This window comes from Phoxinus phoxinus (genome assembly GCF_949152265.1).
Source record: "Phoxinus phoxinus genome assembly, chromosome: 9".
Lineage (NCBI taxonomy): Eukaryota > Metazoa > Chordata > Actinopteri > Cypriniformes > Leuciscidae > Phoxinus > Phoxinus phoxinus.
In genome coordinates this window covers 31165503-31187466 of record NC_136884.1, presented here as the reverse complement: position 1 = coordinate 31187466, position 21964 = coordinate 31165503, and the positions used below count along the sequence as shown (strand labels likewise).

General features: G+C 42.8%; 1 protein-coding gene across 2 annotated transcripts; it reads left to right on the top strand.

Moving 5' to 3' along the window:
* On the top strand, positions 1-17090 carry LOC307004667 (tripartite motif-containing protein 16-like protein). 2 transcript variants are annotated; one of them, XR_013799096.1, is made up of 7 exons: positions 1-663; positions 4317-4412; positions 4499-4732; positions 5634-5790; positions 5935-5982; positions 13360-15329; positions 15420-17090. XR_013799096.1 is itself a non-coding variant. In XM_079624058.1 (6 exons), exons 1-6 carry the CDS (start codon positions 100-102, stop codon positions 13899-13901), a joined length of 1641 nt encoding a protein of 546 aa, XP_079480184.1. In that variant the 5' UTR covers positions 1-99; the 3' UTR covers positions 13902-17090. The 2 variants fall into 2 exon arrangements, 1 of the variants encoding a protein (XP_079480184.1); XM_079624058.1 differs by having other exon boundaries at positions 13360-17090.
* Positions 17091-21964: the final 4874 nt, after the last annotated feature.

Below are 21964 nucleotides of genomic sequence, written 5' to 3'. Positions count from 1 at the left end.
CACAGAACCAGGAAACAGGAATCACACGAGTTCAGAGAAAGTGAATCTGAAGTGCAGTTGAGCTGTTGTGTGTTTGTGTCTCTGTCTTCAAGCAGTAAAATGGCAGAAGCCAGAATTTCTCAGGATGAGTTCCTGTGTTCAGTGTGTCTGGATCTCCTGAAGGATCCAGTGACCATTCCCTGTGGACACAGTTACTGTAAGATCTGCATTACAGACTGCTGGGATCAGGAGGATCAGAAGAGAGTCTACAGTTGTCCTCAGTGCAGACAGACCTTCAGTCCAAGACCTGCTTTAGCTAAAAACACCATGCTGGCTGAAGTGGTGGAGAAACTGAAGAAGACTAAACTTGCTGCTGACTGTTACGCTGGAGCTGGAGATGTGCAGTGTGACGTCTGTACTGGAAGAAAACACAAAGCCGTCAAATCCTGCCTGGAGTCTTACTGTCGAACTCATTTTGACCTTCATGAGGAATTTCACTCACGTAAGCCACATAAAGTGATTGATGCCGCTGCACGACTGCAGGAGATGATCTGCCAGAAACACAACAAGCTCCTTGATGTTTTCTGCCGCACTGACCAGAAGTGTATATGTGTGCTGTGTGTGATGGATGAACATAAAAACCACAACACTGTGTCAGCTGCAGTACAGAGGACAGAGAAACAGGTATGAACTTAAAGAGTCCCATTAACCCTCTGGAGTCTAAGGTGTTTTTGGGGTCCTTGAGATGTTTTGATATGCCCTGATATTTGTATTTTTTTCAGTTGCTTATAAACATATTAATGGCAAAGGTGTAATTACACTCTATTTAGCACGAACATGGCTATCATAATATGTGAGCAACATGTATGTACATGTTTGCATTTTTGAGAGAATATTATTTATGCGTGGTTATTCAAAAAACTCAAACTTAAATGTTCTGATATAAGACCACAAACGACCAACTTCACATATTCCCACAATACTTTTGACTAATGGATGTTGTCGGCTAGAGTTTTTACTCCAAAATGATCTGAAAATCATCCGGGCTAATCATTCACATTAAACAATAGATTGATTTAAATTTTGTAAGACACTTTTTGTTTGGAAAGGCAATATGCAGGTGGGCGTGAATGATCCAACAAGGTCATGAATAATGTCCTCATTTACACCTGAGGAGACAAAGAAGACCTGCTAATGCTGCATACTAATGACCCTTAGGTGTCACTGTGGCTACAAGAAAAAATGCAAAGACAACTCACACACATATATACATACATACATACATACATACATATATATACACCGGTGTATATATATATATATATATATATATATATATATATATATATATATATATTACTACAGAATTGGTTCAGAGTTGGAAACATCTTGAAAAAAAGTGTATTTTTCCACAAACTGTATACATAAATTGTATAATATCCAAGGTAAACATTTCTAATTGTGCAGTTAATTCTCATTCGTATTTTCAGAACGTTTTGGATTATGTAGGCTATCCTCTCCCCAAATTTGTCACTAATAAAACACAAAAATAATTTATAGAGAAGGCTTATATTGACCTTTTAAGATTTTGTTTGCACCTTGTAAATTAGGTTTTGATGTGGCAGTAAAAGCTTTATAAATAATCCATCCAAAACGAAATGTTGTCTTTCATATTTCGTCTGTAACATAGCCTATGGTCTTTTATAATATAGCCTATATTAGGGCATACATGTTAATTTGCAGTTTAATATGTTGCTTATACAAATACATTTTATTTAAACGTATTCAGTCGATTTTTACTCATCTCAGTAGGCAATATAGATAGTTTGCTAAAAGCGAAACTCGCGCGAGCTGTAGTAAACAACAGCATGCGCTGTGCATTCATTCAAACACAGAAACGCGATTCAAATTTATACAGTCTTTTGCGGTTTACAGACACCATTTCATATCGCGATTAGAACAAAGCACTTACTGATGATCTGCAGCTGGATCCGTTGTTCGGCTACTCCAGCACGTTTGAGGTAACATTTCCAGGATTATCACGATATTATTATTCCTCACAGCGAGTGTGTTCTCCAGCTGTTGTGGGCGTTGACTGGTTTGCATGTGTTGCTTCAGATTAGAATTTGAATAGCGCGCGCGCTGTCGATGGGCGTGTCACATTAGCAGATAATGAGCTGGCAGAAAGATAATGAGGACGGCTGATCTCTCGCTCTTTATATATAGATTACATAAACAGAGAATATTTCTTTTAGTTTTGAATTAGATAATTTAAAACTACACACTTAAATGATTATAGAGATATATAGCTCATGTCTGAGTGAATAGTATTCGCTGAGTTTTGTTTGAGTTTAGAGAAGTGCTTTAGAAAAAAAGTTCACGGAGACGGAGAGGCAGAAAGCACTCCCTGTTTACTTTCTTTATTTTACAAAAGCACAATGTTTTATTTCGATTGTAAGTGGACACATAAAAAAGTAGACATTTAACAGCTTATTTTTTCATATTTCTTAAGGCTGTATGACCAAAACTGACTGAGTATTTTAGGTCTATTTTGCTGCTATGTAAAAAAAAACGAGCAAAACGCGCCCGCGCGTTTGCCGACCCCAGGGGGTTAAGCTCATTTACAGGTTCATAATGTTGTTTTTGGGCTCTATTAGAATACGTTTACATAATTTAATGTCTGCTTTTTAGTTTGTTTCTTCAAACCTGCCTTCTGAAAATCGCTGCTCTGATTGGTTAGCCAGCCCCAGTCTGTTGTGATTGGTCTACTGCTTAAAGCGTGTGTCAGAAATGTAACACGGCTAACCGTAAACGATGAATATCAGCTGGGGAGACGCTGCATACACTACTATAACTACACTAACTGTGAAGTTTTGCTGTATCAGTTCAAAACTGAGTCTGATACTGACAACAAAGAAGAACAGGCTGATCAACCTGAACCACCTTCACAAGCATGAATTATGCAGGATGTTTCACAGTGGTGATTCTTGATTTAATACCTTTCTTACAACTGTCATTTCTCGAGTTCACCTGCCAATCCATTCTTAACAGTTAATAGTTAATGAGCTTGGCTTGCTGTCCTCAAACGGAGGCTCGATCTCATTATAATAACCGTCTGATCTGAATCTGGCCTGGATACGGCCCGGGATATTGTGACGTGTTCGTTCCCGGAAGAAAACTGAAGACTACAGTGGAGGCGTTTCAGGGAGTTCAGAAACAGTGACACTGATATAGAGAATAACTGGAGCTTTTTCATGCTCAAACAGCAACATTACACACTAGAGAAAGATGAACATGTAAAAAAAGCATAATAAATTTAAAACCCTTTTAAACTAGTAGTTCACCCAAAAAATTATCATCATTCATCATTTACTGGTATGACTTTCTTTTTTCTAAGGAACACAAAAGAAGGTATTTTAAGGAATGTCTCATCTGTCCATATATTGAATGTCAATAGGTTCCTAAAGTTTCAGTCCTCAAAAAGGATATTAATGTAGCATAAAAGAAATCCATACAACTTCAAGGGGGTAATCTAAGGCTGCATCTGAAATCACATACTTCACTTCTATATAGTAGGTGAAAAACAGTATTTGACAAAGAAGTATGTCTTAATACACAGTACTCATAAAAGACTAGACAAAAAGTACCTGGTTGACCTCCTACTTCGAGTGAGATTCTGAAGTGTGGATACAATGAACACTTTACTATCCCATGATGAGGCCAAAGGAGAATATTTGTTAATGGCAGTGACGTGACACAACTGACACTGGTAGGTCACATGATAATGACAACATGATAAATGTAGTACATCTGGATTACATTCATACTTTATAGAACATACTTTTTTAGCAGTCATAAAGTAATTACTTATTTTAGAATAAGTACAGCTCAAGAGGGTGTGTAATTTTGGATGCAGCCTAAAGGTGTGTTCGACTTGAAGCGGCGCTGCGGTGTATGACATCAAAGTACCGCGAGAGTCGAACACCTTAAGTCTGCTGAAGCGACAAGAAAAAAAATTTCAAATTGTTATTGACGTGTCATCATATTTGATTTGGGCTTTAGAAACAGAGACAGTCTTCAAAATATCTTCTTTTGTGTTCTGCAAGAGAAGTTTGGAAAGACATGAGGATGAGTAAACAATGCAAGAATTTACATTTCTGGGTGAACTATCCCTATAAAATTAGGCAATGATGAAATAATCCTGGCACTTATGATTGAACCTATAATTTTATCAAGCAAGATCTCCTCAATCTCACCACTTGATACTGATACTGGATTCATATCTGTATACCTGATGATTTGTGTGATGTTTCTCCTGTCATTGGTTTGTCCTTTAGCACCAGCTGAAGGAGACGCAGAGGTCGTTCCAGCAGAGGATCCAGCAGAGAGAGAAAGATCTTCAGCAACTGAGAGAGGCTGTGGCGTCTCATAAGGTGAGTCTGGAGAAGAAGAGAAGTTTGAGACGTCTCAGTCAGGACTCACTGAAGACACTGTGTGATTGTGATGTGTGTCCTAACAGCACTCTGCACACACAGTAGTGGAGGACAGTGAGAAGATCTTCACTGAGCTCATCCACTCCATTGAGAGAAGCCGCTCTGAGGCGACACAGCGGATCAGAGATCAGGAAAAGACTGCAGTGAGTCGAGCTGAAGGACGACTGGAGGAACTGGAGCAGGAGATCAATGATCTGAGGAGGAGAGACGCTGAGCTGGAGCAGCTTTCACACACACAGGATCACATCCAGTTCCTGCAGGTAACACAGATCTAGAAGAACAGGGTCATAGTGGACTTGAGTAAGAGACTCATAGAGCAACATTTCATGACAGCAGAATGAGCCGTCGACTGAAGTGTTGATCTGCGTGTTTGGTTATTATATCATCATCAGTCAGACTCTCATCTGATCATCTTCTTTTGAAAGAGACACACTTACAAAATGCAGTTCAGCTCTGGAAATCTCTGAGGAAACTCTTTTCTGAAAGATATGAGCTTCCAGACAGCAACCTTTTTTTTGTTTCATTTCACTACGCTAGATTTCCCATCATCTCTTTACTTATCTTTTTACAATCTTTGACTTATACTACACATTTGTAGTAATGCTTACCAAAATAAGATAGTCTTCAAACCTGCTGAAGTCTTTTATAATAATTTTCATTAACACATTAATGAATTTGACAGTGAAGTCCTCAAACAGGAAGTGAGGCTGTATATTAGCGATGCTTCAGCATATTTAAACCACAAAACCTGACATTGGGATCGTGTCCTAAGAGTCCTTTTGAATTTCAGAGCCACAAACTGCTCAAAAGTTATAAATAATGGTCAATCTACTCATTGCCTTTGAACTGCTTTTCCTGGTAAAATTTACTCAACCCTGCCATGTGACGACATTGACGCACTTGATCTGTTACATGTATGTTATTGGCAGATGTTTGATCATCCAAGTGTTTTCCTAGAAAGTTCACATATAGTGTAAGTGTCAAACCCTAGAACTTGTAGCTGTAACATGATATAATGAATATGAGAAGAATGAAGCTGATGCTGTGAAAGTGCTGGATTGAGGAGTTACTAAAAATCAACAAGAGCCGCACAAATCTGACAGTAGTGCAGGTTATTGATGAAGTGTGGAGGTGATGAGCTTTCATTTCTGTTTTCTGTAGAGTTTCCAGTCTCTCTCAGCTCCTCCTGAATCTACAGACATAAATGACAATCCCTTCAGTTCTCTCTCCTCTTTTGATGCCGTGAGAGAATATGTCAATCAGCTGAGAGACAAACTGGAGGATTTCTGCAAAGAGGAGCTCAAGATCTCTGACAGAGGTAAAGTCCTGGAGATTCATCTGCTCTCAGAAATGATCCTCCATCATCTCATATCATGTAGAAGAAATGTTTTAGGAACGGATGCATGGATCGTTTTGTCTTGACGTGATAAATAACACTCTTTATATCTGTTGATTTCCACAGTCACTTTCACCAACATTGTTCCCAGAACCAGGAACGACTTCCTACAATGTAAGTCGCTAAGAAAACAAACAGAAAAACTCACTGAGTGTCTTCATGTTATTCTTGTTGAAGGTGAAGGAAAATGTCTCAGGTTACGACTGTAACCTATGTTCCCTGAGAACAGGGAATGAGACACTGCGTCGAATGACGCTTTGGGGAACGCCTCAGGCGTGACAGGTGTCTGAAATCACAATCAAATCACGGCAATCACATTGACCGGCGACAGCCCGTGAATCATTAACGTGAATGATTAACGTGCGACCTGGAAGTATATAAGGGCGCCTTGCAAACATGACAAATCATCCTTCGTCTGAAGGGACTGTTTGGTAGACAGGCCCCGAGGCATGGCAAGGAGACGCAGTGTCTCGTTCCCTGTTCTCAGGGAACATAGGTTACAGTCGTAACCTGAGACGTTCCCTTTCGAAGGGAACTCACACTGCGTCGAATGACGCTTTGGGGAACGATATACCCACGCCGCCATGCTAAAGGGAGTGCATGCCAGGAGGCAGTGACAACTGTCAGAACCAGCAAATTCAAATGAAATGCTAGAACCACTCACCCTCAGGTCACACTGGGCTGTCAGTGACAGCATTCCCTACGGTCATAGCCCAAGCTATAAGCCTAACAGGAGAACCTCCAAACGATGTTTACCGAAGGCCTACCTGGGCCTGCTCAAAGGCCTAGTACCACAACTTCAATTTAGAAGGGGTCCCTTCTAGGGAATGTGGCTAGGGAACCCGAGGGAACCCCAGCCAGTCACTATTCGGGGGAATATACCACCCGAAATGCCACCAGGAAGGCCTGACCTGGTGTCACTTATGTCGGACACTTCAGTCTGGCCAACTTCCTGTCTGTCCGGAGACAGAGCCTCTGGACATTTGCCTTAGGTAAGGCATCCAACTCGAGGGACTGCGAAGCTGGCAGAACCACTCAGCCCGGATCTCAGAGACGGGATATCCCGGAGAGTATGACTCAGCATAGTGCTCTACAACCCTTGCTAGAGAGGGGAGTTTCTCTACTCGATCCACGGATCTACCCAGTGTTTGTGTTTCAAACACTGAGGAGGCCTGTGAAGGCCTAGGGGCTGATCTAACTGGGAGGCCTCACGAGAGGCCTATGACCGTCTGACCAGACTCAGGAGTCCAAACACTCATAGTGACCCTCATTGAGGGGAGCAATGGACCGTCTGGTAGGCAAACCAGGCTGTAGGCAGAGTAGGAAGTTCCGGGAGGGAACCAGTAGCAGAGGACGAACACTTTAGTTGAGCCAGGGCATGAGCTCGCTTTCAGCAGCCTAATAAGGCCAGCTGAACTGACAGCGAGCGGCCACTAGCTTCCAGAACCCAGCATCATTGGGGAACCACTCACAGGGAGGCCTGGCGGGGCCTACTACCTGATAACCACAGTATATGGGAGCTCATATTCAGGAAGGCCTGGTGAGGCCTGTAACCTGATAACCACAGTATGTGGGAGCTCATTCTCAGGAAGGCCTGGTGGGGCCTGTAACCTGATAACCACAGTATGTGGGAACTCACCTTCAGGGAGGCCTGGTGAGGCCTACTACCTGATAACCACAGCATGTGGGAACTCACCTTCAGGGAGGCCTGGTGAGGCCTACTACCTGACAGCCACGATATTTGGGAGCTCACATTCAGGGAGGCCTGGTGAGGCCTACCACCTGATAATCACATCATGTGGGAACATGCCTTCAGGGAGGCCCGGTGAGGCCTACTACCTGATAGTAAGTCAGGCTAGCTGTCCAGTTGCCTGTCCTTTGGGCTTGCCTACAGGGAGGCCTGGTAAGGCCTACTACCTGATAGCCAGCGTATGTGGGAATTCACCTTCAGGGAGGCCTGAGGAGGCCTACTACCTGATAGCAATCTATAACAACTGGTAGCTATGAGCCCTAAATCTGGATGACGGTTCGAAGGCCGCCTGCTAAGGCCAGCCCACTGGGGACTCGCCTATAAGGGAGGCCTGGTTGGGCCTACTAGCTGATAGCAAGTCAATTATGCTCCAAAGGTACACTGTTGGGAATCATACCACACCAACATAATTATTGGGTCCACTGACAGGATGCCTATTACAGCTAGCTACCAGGTCGCGGCTATAAAGTATGTCCCACAATGTTGGGACTCACCTCCGAGGAGGCCTGTTTAGGGCCTACTACCCATCAGTGAGTCAACTGCCCAAACCACCAAGGCCAGCCACATGAGGTGAGCTGGCCTACAGCGCCCTCTTGGGGGCTGCCCATTCAGGAGGCCTGCTGAGGCCTACTACCTAACGGCGCAGCCTTCGTTGGCAGATAAGCTGTTTACACAGCGCCTACAGCATTCTGGTACCTAATCACATTGCCCATGGCAGTGTACTCAGCACGAGCGCTAGCACCCTTTAAGCAAGGTGAGTACAACATACGCCACTCTGCCTCAACGGAGGCCCCAGAGTCAGGGGCCTACCATCTGTACGCATGGGCGTCAGCTCATGGCAATGCTCTGGCTTCAGGGGAGCGTACTTTGACCAAAAAAGAAGTGAAGGCTAGAACTTTCCGCTCAACCCAAGCCATAGTGGTGCGAGGTAGGATAATACAGAACTGAAAGTGAAGGACTCAGACCTGCCCTGTATCACAGGGGAGTACTCTCCACCACACCCTGAGGTTACCAGGGTGCGGGCCTGCCAGTGGCTCTAGGGGTGACAGAAAATGTATCTGTGCCCAACCTAGGGGAGTGGGGCTTGTTTGTGAGCCAACCACCTACAACCCGACGCTCGAGCAGTAGCTCAGCGAGGTGAGTAAAGCCTATACTGGATCAGGGTCGGGCAGACAGACCCAGTCTCTTCGTGAGGCGAAAGACGGCCTAACCCTGCTCAATGAAGACACATTGTACCGGGGAGGCCTATTTGAGGCCTAACCCAGGATCTTTACAAACCATGCCTCTGCACCACGCTGCATTACTCTTGTCGCCCCAGAATGCAGAGAAGGGGGCGGGCCTTGGCCTAACAACTCCCATTGGAGGAGGATGTCATACAGGGATGCTAGGAACCTATATTCACAAAGTGAAGGTTCAGAGGCAGAAATGCTTAAGCAGAGCGCCTCCACTATCCCTGGCACAGCCTAGGCCAGCTACAGAGGCGGCCCTGGTGAGGGCCAGCCTGCAAGCATAGATCTACCTGAGGCCTCGGAGGAGCCACAGCCTTACTAGAAAAATAGTTATTATTATTTCATACAACTGGCTGCAGAATTGCTCAGCCCACTGAAAACCCAAACAGAGCTCAAGGGGGCGATGTACTCAGGAAGGAAGTCAGACGGTCCCAGGGACCGGACATAAGATCTATCTGAAGCACTAGCGTCAGTCTATGCTCCACGATGAAAATCCTGTGGGAGAGAGACCAACTACCCTACCCTGAGGTGGCTAACAGCCCGAGGGCTAAAATAGTCGTTCTAGCCACCTAAAGGGGAATTTCAGGGCCCTAATAATCCAAAAATGTACCTTACGTGACCCCATAGCTCTATACAGGGAACGAGGTCTGTAGAGAGATACATTTTAGTGTTAGTTGCACACAAAATTACTCTTAAAGACCACTCAGCTCACCTGCAGCGTGCGAAGTGAAGACTTACCAGACAGTTCTTTATGAACATGGGGTCTACCACCTTTACATGCCTGAAAGAGGCACTCTCACTAACCAAGCAGAGGCGGGCCATCAGAACATTGTTCTAACCATGAGCCCAGCCTCAGGCCTGATGTAGAAAGCGTCTGGGGAGTCGGGGAAGAGAGGAGAGGGCTAAGATATAATCACGCCCTCAGGGGAGGTGATCCATGCCGATGCTGTTTGCAATCGTGCTGGATCACCTCCCTCAGATTCCTCTTCTTGCGGGAGTTGCGCCTCTTCTGCGATCTACTCCTCCACGGAGGAGGCGCAGGAGAGGCGACAATGGCTCTCTGGCCCTGTCTAAGGTCCCCGGACCATGATGGGCCAGGCCCTCCCGTCTGTCTGGGTGTGGATACGGATCTCAGCGGTATGTAGGTCCTAATACAGCTGAGCGCGCCCTCGCCTCTCTGAACTTTCCAGCCACCGCCTACACGGAGGTGCCGAAAAGCTCAGAGGGCGAAACCAGCGAATCGAGGAGAAAGCCTTTCTTTCTTCTCCCCGATGTCGGCCAGGTTCACTCCGTGGCGCAGCTCAGTAACCGCCTCAGGGGCCCCACCCCCTGGTCGAGATCCCCCAGCAGATTGGCCTGGTGTACCTGCAACACCGCCATGGTGTGCAGGGCAGCACCGGCCTGACCCGCTGGCGTGTATGCTCTGCCATTCAACTGGCAGGGTTGGAGCTCTCAGTGACGCCTGTCCAGACACGAGATAGTTGCAAACGTCTCGTCAATGGGCGCCATCGACACATACCCATGCTCTCCTATCACCTCAACATCAGTGAGACTAGCCCGCTGATGTCGGTGGACACGGGCAGAGTATGGGTTCTTCCATCTCAGTATGAGATCGGGAAGAAATGAAAGGCTCACCTGAGCTGGTGGTTTTATGACCGGGGAAAAAACGCTCTCATAGTGAGCGATTTATCTCCCAACTTGCAGCCACGGCAGCTGAGCCTGCCCGCGGAGCGTTTCCATAACACCACCAGTTCAGCATACACGGGGCAGGGTGGCTGAGAAGATTCAGGATCTAACCGATTATCACCACTGATGGCTGTTTGTCCGGAAAAGCACTCACTGCTTACTCTCGTCAGCTGCCGCATCGCCTGAGAGTATTATACCCCTCTCAAGGCGATCGGCGGGCTTCATCTGGGATCTTTTTTATGTTATTTTTTTTTCACCCAGACGCTGAGCCCTCTTCTCTCAAGGAGAGGGCCAGACGAGATCGGAGCGTTCTCAAAGAAAAACGCTCGCAATTGTACAGGCAGTTCCCTCAGGAACTGCCTGTGCGCGCTCTTCCTTCCCAGACAGAAAACGCACAGTTGAAAACACTCAGCCTTCTCAGTGCATTTCATAATTACCTGATTTTCAAAAGCGGTTACAGACAAAACAGTCCCTGAAGACGAAAAGATGGTTTGTCATGTTTGCAAGGCGCCCTTATATACTTCCAGGTCGCACGTTAATCATTCACGTTAATGATTCACGGGCTGTCGCCGGTCAATGTGATTGCCGTGATTTGATTGTGATTTCAGACACCTGTCACGCCTGAGGCGTTCCCCAAAGCGTCATTCGACGCAGTGCGAGTTTCCTTCGAAAGGGAACAGTTTGAGAGTTGATCATGTAAATTAGCGTTTCTCAACGGGGGCGGTCAGAAAACATTGGGGGGAGCAATGTTTTCAAAAGGGGGTGTTCTAACAACAAAATAAATTAATCCTTCTTGTTTGCTGATTAGCTGCAGTTTGTGATAATCTATTAAAGGGATACTCACCGTTTTTTCATATTAAACTATGTTATTCCCTTAACTAAGATGAGTTGATACATACAGTACCTCTCTCGTCTCAGTGCTGCACTTAATCACTCTGGCGTGCGGTGACACTTTGATAGCACTTAGCTTAGCCCAGTTCCACAAAATAAGTAACTGGCTTAAATCTTCTTGCTTAACTCTAAATATTGAAAAAACTGTTGGAATGTATTTCGCTAAGTCCAACAAGGTTAAAGATATGCCTAACATCTATGTTAATGGACAAAAAATTAACATCGTGACAGAGATAAAATATCTAGGTGTCCATTTGGACCAAACTCTAAGTTTTAAAAAACATATTAAAAGAATGTGCAACACTATTAAATATAATATCTCCACTTTTAGACACATTAGGAATAGTTTGACAACTGAAGCATCTTTCATGTATTTTAATGCAATGATTTCTCCACACATCACCTACTGTTTGTCCTGTTGGTCTCAGGCCAACGACACCACACTCAGACCGCTCAGATCGGTCTATAATCAGGCCTTAAAGGTGCTTGACAGAAAAGCCCCTCGCTATCATCACTGCAATATTCTTGGTAAATATAAAATGTTAAGTTTTGACTCCGTAATTCGATATACAAATCTAAGAACCGTTTTTAAAATTGTTAATAATATTGCTCCACCTTCAATGAAAAAATTCATAAAACTTTATTCGGAACAAACGAACCGAACATCCCGCTCCACTGCTCAGAGAAATTGTGCTATCCCGAAAAGATCCTCTGCCTTTGCACAGAAAGCCTTCTCTTTTAAAACCATTAAACAATGGAATCAACTTCCAGACAGTCTAAAGTTGTCTCTAATTTCTCTAGAAACTTAAAGAAATACATTCTCGATAACCAGCTGTGTCAGCATCAGCACACTTAAAGTATACAAATGTAATATTGAAGTAATTTTTTTTTTTTTTTTTTGGTTGTTGTATATATTTTAGGCTGTTATGGTTTTTTGGTTAGTTTTTCATTTAAACATCTAGTTTTAAATGATCATAGTTTAGCTAATATTGCATGTATTTGTTAGTGCTACTGACAGTTATTTGCAATGTAATGTTTTAATATTGTGTGCACCTGCCCGGGGACTGCAGATGGAAAATAGCATTAGCTAACTCTGGTACAAAACATCTTCTCGCAAGATTAATGTATTTTGTACATTGTCCCTGACAAATAAACAAATTAAATAAATAAATAAATTAATTAGGGACCAAACAGTGATGAAGTTAGAAGCGACCAAACACCTCCATGTTTTCCCTATTTAAATATAGTTACACGAGTAGTTACACGACCAAGTATGGTGACACAAAATAAAACGTGGCGCTTTTCTAAGTAAAATGGATAGGCGGAATAGCAGTTGGGAGCACTTCGACTCGGCGCAGTAATATACATTTTCCTGAGAATCAAACTCATAACCTTGACGTTGCAAGCACCAACACTCAACTGTTTGAGCTACAGGAAAGCCTCGTTGTTATGGGAAGGAGGAGGTGGGAACCAGCGAACATTAAACAAACTTTAATAATCCTAAAATAAACCAAAAAAAAAAAAAAGGACAGTCTAATAACAGTGCAATAAGCAGCAATTGAGCAAACTAAATGTAAAATAAAAATTTGGAATGTGTGGAGGTGTTTTTCATCAGAATTTTTTTGATGAGCAGAAAGATTGAAATATAAATATGAAATGAAAAATAGAAATGGTTATTTTAAATGATTTAATATAGGAAAATGCAAAAAGGTTTATTAGGTTCAAGTAGGAGATAAAAAAGTACAAACGTTTCAGCTATTTGCCTTTGTCAATTACAATAGAAATGTTTATTAACATAATGTCTTTACTGTCTTTTATAAATTAGGATGTCATTATAAAGGGGAGTCTTGATGGATGATGATAATGATGATTTGCACAGGATATCAGAAAGATGATTCAGAATTCTTGATTCTGATGTGTTTTTCTCTCCATCAGATTCCCATCATTTCACTCTGGATCTGAACACAGTGAATAAACGCCTCAGTCTGTCTGAGAGGAACAGAGTGATTACTAACACTTACCCAAAGCTTCAGCCGTATCCTGATCATCCAGCCAGATTTGATGATGTGCCTCAGGTGTTGTGTAGAGAGAGAGTGTGTGGACGCTGTTACTGGGAGATTGACTGGAGTGGAGAATATGTGTGTATATCAGTGTCATATAAGAGCATCAGCAGGAAGGGGGACGGTGATGAGTGTGTGTTTGGACGTAATGATCAGTCCTGGAGTTTGTTCTGCACTGCCTCCAGATACTCATTCATACACAACAACATAAAGACTGAACTCCCTGTAAAGCCCATCATCAGTAGAATAGGAGTGTATGTGGATCACAGCGCAGGAACTCTGTCCTTCTACAGCATTTCTGACACAATGAGCCTCATACACACAGTCCAGACCACATTCACTCACACACTCTATCCTGGGTTTAGGGTTGATCCTGTGTTTTGGGATGATTTTGAATCATCAGTGAAACTGTGTTGATAGGGTTGCCACCTTCAGGGCAAAATAAAGGACACCCATCTTTTCTAGCCTCTTTATTCCCAGAACACTCAACTTCAACAAGGGCTGCGTTCCAGTCCAAAATTTTCATGCCCTTCACATGCTAACTTTCCCTCCGCCTCGTTCACTCGGATGTACATCATTGCTTACGTTGCACGAGTGCCCACTACTGGCGGAAACTGCAATGGGCTGATTTGGAGCGTCCTTATGGTGCGTTCACACCGGACACGAATAGCGCGTCAGGCGAGAGTGATTTCAATGTTAAGTCAATGCAAAGACGTGTTACCCGCGTAAAAAACTAACGTTTGGCGCGTTAAGCGCAAATGATTTTATGTAGTGCTTTTTGTGCATTCACACGTTTGATGCAAATTCGGAAACTCGCCTAACTGGATTTGCCTCCGAAGGGTCTGGTGGACCCAAATACGGTGACGATGATCCCTACGATGATCTGCTCTCCAGAGCAAATACAGAGCGGTGACACTCTCGATAAATGATCGATAAATTTCGCTCTTGAAGCGCGAATGGACACAAAGTGGTCAAGCGTATAACTAGACGCGGCAGGCGCGAATTTGACGCGCTATTCGCGTCCGGTGTGAACGCACAGTAAGCCCTTGATCACTTGGAATCAGCTATGGAGTTGATTTATTATTTAAAAAAATTCCCCTTCAAGAATTTGTTTAATGCAGCATCCAAATGTATATAGGTGTGCTTGGGTTGTTTTATATTTTAAAAAATTAGACAAGATCTGTGGTGACGTCGCAATCGTACTGCATTGTTGGACATATAGGTGCCTGAAGTGTACATATGAAGTAGACTCCCTCTGTCAAAATCAAGGGAACGAGGGTCTGTCCAGATAAACTTCCCTCATCCACTTTACGAAGTGGAACGCACTTCAAAATGGCGGCAGGGATTCCCCCGAGGGGAAGTACTTAGGGAAGTTTGCAAGTGCGTGTCTAAAAGTGGACTGGAACGCAGCAACGAGCTTAGCTCTCTCTGTCACTTCCTTGTGCCCCTTTACACTCTTGGGTATCTGCTAACTGTATGTTTGGTACTGCTGCCATCTAGAGGACAATCATATGTAACACCCATTACATATTACACTTTCCCTTTACCTTCCCATTACACTGAGCATGATGGGGACTTGAGGTCACTCACGTGTCTGAAATCATAGTGAGCAGCAAAGTCCTGAAATTCCTTTGAATTGTAACATGGGTCGTTTGTCACTCACTACAGCCAGAGGAATGCCATGCCTGGCAAAAATTTACTTAATCTGCTATATCACACATGCACTTGAGGAGTTAGACAGCAGGGCTATTTCTGGAAAACTAGAAAAGTTATCCACTACCAGCAAGTATTCTTTACCATGGAAATGAAACAGATTGGTACCTACTTTCTGCCAAGGATACTGAGGTAAGTCTGTTGTGATCATTGGGTCTCTTGCTTGCTTGTTTTGATGTTTCAGACAAACTTCACAAGTAGTGACCATTTTTTCGATGTCAGAATTTATTCCAGACCAATAGACTGAATCCCTGGATCTCCTTTTGCATTTCTCCATTCCAAGATGTCCCTTGTGTATCCTGGAAAGCATCTCTTTTCTCAGCACTTGTGGAACAACTATTCTGTCCCTTCTCAGAAGAATGCCATCTGGCACACTGAGCTCAGCTCTAACATTGTAGAATTGCGAGCAGGAAACTTTGAACCAGACATTGTTCAGATTTTCAATTACAGCCTGGAGAACTGGATCTTTTGCTGTCTCCTCAGCTATTTGCTTGAGCTCTGATCAGACACTGTGGAGACATCTGATTCAGATTTTTTCTGATGATCGCAATAAAAGGCTTGTGTTCCGTCTTTGCTGTGAACGATGATAAGCCATAGACATAGTCATGAAATTTCTCAAATCCAAATACGAATCCGAGACTTTCTTTTTTGAAAAAGACAAAAATCGGTGTTGCCTACACAGTGTTATCCTCTTTTTAAAATTTGCACCCTATTGACTTGAATGGGGCACGTTTTAAACCTGCTTTTATTTCTCTTATCATCCTTGATGTGTCATTACAAGTGCCCAGCCATGTTGAGTGATTTCTTCAGAGTGAACACGCTGAATCTGACTGTATTAGATGTGAAAGATATTAATAAAAATTATGTTAATTCAACAAGCGCACATACCTGTATTTACTTCCTGTTTTCGGTCAAAGTCCACAGTAGTCGATTGTCGAGTTCACGCGCGTGATCATAGGTAACTATGTAACGCACGTGAACTCGACAATTGACTACTGTGGACTTCGACCGAAAACATTCGTGAAACAATTAAACAGTTGAAGCAAATGTGCCATATTGTGTCGAGGCTTCGAGACAATCCGACACCCGTCTCAAAGGTGACACCTAGTGGTCACTTGCAGGTGTTGATCTGAAACAACCTTGACAACGACCCATTAAAAAATGTGTTGTTTTTTTATTATTGTATTTTTCTAATGTGTGAAGCTTGTAACCTCTAGGCTCCTCACTGTGTATAATGTTATTTTTATCTATCTATGTATCTATCTATCTGTCTATCTATCTATGTGTCTGTCTATCTATCTATGTATCTATCTATATATATTTTAATCTATCTATGTATCTATTAATCTATCTGTCTATATATATTTATATCTATGCATCTATTAATGTGTCACTATATGTATACTCTCTGTCTGTAGCCTATCAGTCAATGTGTAAATGTAAGCCTAAATATAACTAAACAAATGTCACTATAAATGTCACTATATCACCAATAATATCACAACAAAAAAAGTCACGTGACTGAAACCCATGAATAAATAAACATAATTCAAGGAAACCAAGTTACACCGGTAGATGTTTTAGTACTAGTTTTTGATTCAGTTTTACAATAAAAGTTATGTGCAAATCTTACCGCAATATTCATGTTCAAAATGAGTTGAACAACATGAACAGCTCAATGAACATGAAACTCAATGAGCAGCATTTGAAGCATGTTTAAAATATTTTTGTTTTTGTTTACTGGGATAACGGAGTTTACAGTATTAAGTCGTATTTAGTAATGAAGTACACCGAATTTGATAAAACTGAAATTAAACAACTTATTTTCATCTTATGTGGGGTTTTTTAAAGAAAGGACAAATCAACATTATGCCATAAATGCTTAGCCTGGGTTTCCCCATACTGCCTTTGCGCAGCGCGATTTTATTCATGTTGAAAGGCAGTCTGGATACCATGGACCAGATTTTCGCCTCATCTAGGGAACCAATCACAGAACGGGGAGGGAGCAGCAAGACGATGACGACATCTATGAGACACAACTAAGCACTTTGTTTATATCCATATATACCTTCGACCCTCATGTTTATCTTGCACAAACGGCAATAGTCGCTGAACGTCATAGTTTACACAAAAATGTCTTACCCATCGTTCTCAAATACGAGAAAATGCACATGTGGTTCCCAGACCCAAGTCTCAACGAGAATTGGGTCTGGCGTTAGCCAGGCTAATAAATGCTGTTCATGTTCAGTAAATTTGTATTGAACCAGGAATATTCCTTAAAGCAGCCTAGAATAGATGTGGTGTCATTACGAAGGTCTATCAAATGTATTTTTTATTTCTGACATTTTGTCCTAAATGTTGTCTATCATCTTTCATCAGCGACTGATGACAACAACAGCATCAGCATCAGTATTGATGACAGCTCCACACCTTCTTCTGGGTCTGCAGTAGAAATCAGTGATGAAGGACTTCAAGTATTCATCCAGTAGTTGAAGCAAACAGAAAGGCTAGCGAATCCCACCAAGAGAAGAAAAGTTCTCTACAACAGATTACCACTTTGATTTCATCCGTCATTGAACAGCAGAAGAAAGTCCGTCATCTTTTCTTGCTGAAAGAAGAGGAACGCCACCAGAGAGAATTGGAGCTGGAACGAGAGCGTTACAAGTGGAAGAGAGGCGACACCGTGCGCAGAATACTGTCAATAAAGTGCTTTACAACAGTTTAACCCTAAAACCCTATTGGGGACAAAAATTATTAGGGCCCAAGCCTTGAAAAGGCGAAGGCCCTATTGTTTTCCAAAGGATTATTAGGGCCCAAGCCTTGAAAAGGCGAAGGCCCTATTGTTTTTCTAAGGATTATTAGGGCCCAAGCCTTGAAAAGGCGAAGGCCCTATTGTTTTCCAAAGGATTATTCTTCTTAACTATTATTATTATATTACTACCTTTTGGGCACTTTTGGGGGCCTTAACGTGCTCAAAAACTCTTGAAACTTTGCACACGGGTCAGAACCCGCGGCCATTAGAGCCGGACTGAAGCTGGTACCCGGGCGTGGCAGGGGGGCTCGACAGCGCCCCCTGGAACGCGGTCCGAAAACTTGGTCCATAAATCAAACACGCTTGCATGAAATAATATGAAACTCGGTACACTTATAGATCTCATCGGTTCATATATCCTTCGTGCTCTGACTTTTTACCCCAGCCCAACAGGAAGTCGGCTATTTGGCGTAGTTTAAAAAACACATGCAATGGAATTTAAAATACTCCTTCTAGACGATTCAACCAATCACCACGAAACTCGGTGTGCATGAAGTCAAGACATTGAGGATGAAAAGTTGCGAGGGGATTTTTGATATCTCGAACGGTTTGGCCGTGGCGAGGAAACAAATTTATGGCGAATATTGGAAACAGGAAGTATGTTATAACATCCTCATACATTAATTGATCTGGATGAAACTTCAGCAGTGTGTTCGCTGTAAGAGGCCGATCACATGGATGTGACTATTGTGAGTCAAAGTTATAGCGCCACCTGCTGGCAACAGGAAGTGACATGTTTAACACTGTTTTGGACTCTTAATAACATACAAAAAAGTGCCAGCAAGTGTTAAACATGTTAACAACATACTAGAAACATGCTAAAACATGCTAGCAAACATTAGCTAGGTGCTAAATCATGCTATTAATGCAATTAAATAGGAATTTGCTGTAACTCTGGCATTGGATGTTTAATCTACCCCAAACTTCACACGGTTGAATATTCTCATGTTTAACACATTTACATGAGAATATTCAGTTATAGTAATAGCGCCACCTACTGGCAACAGGAAATGACATGTTTAACACTGTGATGCTGTACTAGCAACATATTAAATATGCCATTGAGTTATAAACATGTTAGAAACCTGTTAAAACATGCTAGCAATTCTTAGCTAAGTGCTAAATCATGCTAATGCATTGAAAGAGGAAGTTGTTGTTACTAAAGAAGGCAATGTCCAATCTTTCCCAAACTTTACACGTTTGATAAGAGTCCTGTCCTGAACACATCTACATGACACTTTTCAGTTATAGTAATAGCGCCACCTACTGGCAACAGGAAGTGACATGTTTAACACTGTGATGCAGTACTAGAAACATATTAAATATGCCATTGAGTTATATACATGTTAGAAACATGTTAAAACATGCAAGCAATTCTTAGCTAAGTGCTAAAGCACGCTAATGCAATGAAACAGGAAGTTGGTGTTACTGAAGAAGGCAATGTCCAATCTGCCCCAAACTTCACACGTTTGATAAGAGTCCTGCCCTGAACACATCTACATGACAATTTTAAGTTAAAGTAATAGCGCCACCTACTGTCGACAGGAAGTGACACATTTTACACTGTGATGCATTACTAGCGACATATTTAATATGCCATTGAGTTCTAAACATGCTAGCAACACTTATCTGAGTTATAACGCATGCTATTATCCCCATAATCAAGGACATTTTTGTAACTGACTTTGACATACTCCTATTTTTACCTACTTAAATACACATTGCCCACCATGCTCTGTCTTCCTAAAGCCACCGGGTGGCGGTGGCACGGGTGCGAGGGCCCTTTCATCGCTGCTTGCAGCTTTAATTAGGCCCCAAGCCTTGAAAAGGCGAAGGCCCTATTGTTTTCCTCCGGATTATTCTTCTTTATTAGGGCCCAAGCCTTGAAAAGGCGAAGGCCCTATTGTTTTCCAAAGGATTCTTCTTCTTAACTATTATTAGGGCCCAAGCCTTGAAAAGGCGAAGGCCCTATTGTTTTCCTTCGGATTATTATTTTTCTTCTTCTTCTTCTTTATTATTATTATTTTACTACCTTTTGGGCACTTTTGGGGGCCTTAACGTGCTCAAAAACTCTTGAAACTTGGCACAAATGTCAGAACCCGCGGCCATTAGAGCCGGACTGAAGCTGGGACCCGGGCGTGGCAGGGGGGCTCGCCAGCGCCCCCTGGAATGGGATTCAAAAACATGTCCATATCTCAAACACGCTTGCATGTAATAATATGAAACTCGGTACAAATATATATCTCATCGGGCCGAACAACTTTCGTGCTCTAAGTTTTACGCCAGTCCAACAGGAAGTCGGTTATTATGGGTTGTATGGAAACGCATGTTCTGGCATTTGAAACACTTCTCCTAGAGAATTCATCGGATGACCACGAAACTCGGTGTGCATGAAGTCAAGACATGGAGGATGATAAATTGCGAGGGGATTTTTGATATCTCGAACGGTTTGGCCGTGGCGAGGAAACAAATTTATGGCGAATATTGGAAACAGGAAGTGTGTTATAACATCCTCATACATTAATTGATCTTGATGAAACTTCAGCAGTGTGTTTGTTGTAAGAGGCCGATCACATGGATGTGACTATTGTGAGTCAAAGTTATAGCGCCACCAACTGGCAGCAGGAAGTGTGTCACTTTCAAAATGCTTTGAAATCACCCTCTTATTTTTACCGATTTGCTTCAAACTTCATCTGTATAATGTAAACACACGGCAGATGTAGACCTGTGAAAGGATTATTGATATCTTAAATACTGTTGCCATGGCAACGCATCAAACTTTAATATTCTTTTTTAAAGTTTTTGAGACTCTTAGCATACTTGAAATTGCATGAAACTCGACAGACACTTTACATTTATTGCCTAGTACACTTGTGCAAAGTTTCAGAAATGGGCGTGGTAAGGGGCTCAGTAGCGCCACCTTTAGTCAAAAAGGGGGTATTAGTTTTACCTACAGTAACAAAAAACGGTATCTATATTTATCTCCACGAGCCGGACAACTTTCTAATTTACAGTCATTAGCTCCGACCAACAGGAAGTCAGATATTTTGGTTTGAATGTGATTTGATGGGAATTTTGCCAGTCTCTCTCAGTGTCTGTGTGTGTGAGAGAGGAGGGGGGCTTTATTTTAACCCTTTCTCTGCTGTGTGGGACTTCTCGAGCACTTTTGGGGCCCTTAACGTGCTCGAAAACTCTTGAAACTTTGCACACAGGTCAGAACCTGCGGCCATCAGGGCCGGCCTGAAGCTGGTACCCGGGCGTGGCAGGGGAGCTCAACAGCGCCCCCTTGAACGTGGTCCGAAAACTTGGTCCATATATCAAACACGTTTGCATGTAATAATATGAAACTCGGTACACATATATATTTAATCGGGCCGAACAACTTTCGTGCTCTAAGTTTTACGCCAGTCCAACAGGAAGTCGGCCATTATGGGCTGTATGAAAATGCATGCCCCTGGAATTTGATATACTCCTCCAAGAAAAATTATCCTATCGCCACCAAACTCGGTCAGCATGAAGTAAAGACATTGAGGACGCTAAATTGCGGACGGATTTTTGATATCTCGAACGGTTTGGCCGTGGCGAGGAAACGAAGTTATGGCGAGAAAAGAAAAATACAATGTGTTATAACGTCTTCATACATTTATTGATCTTGATGAAACTTCAGCAGTGTGTTTGTTGTAAGAGGGCGATCACATGGATGTGACTATTATGAGTCAAAGTTATAGCGCCACCAACTGGCAGCAGGAAGTGTGTTACTTTCAAGATACTTTTGACTAAAGTGGGGGGGGGTATTTTTACCTACAGTCACAAAACTCGGTCTGTATATTGTGCTTATCGATCCGGACAACTTTCTCATTTACAGTCATTAGCTCCGACCAACAGGAAGTCAGATATTTTGGTTTGAATGTGGTTTTGTCTCTCTTTGTGTGTGGGGAGGGAGGGAGGGCACACA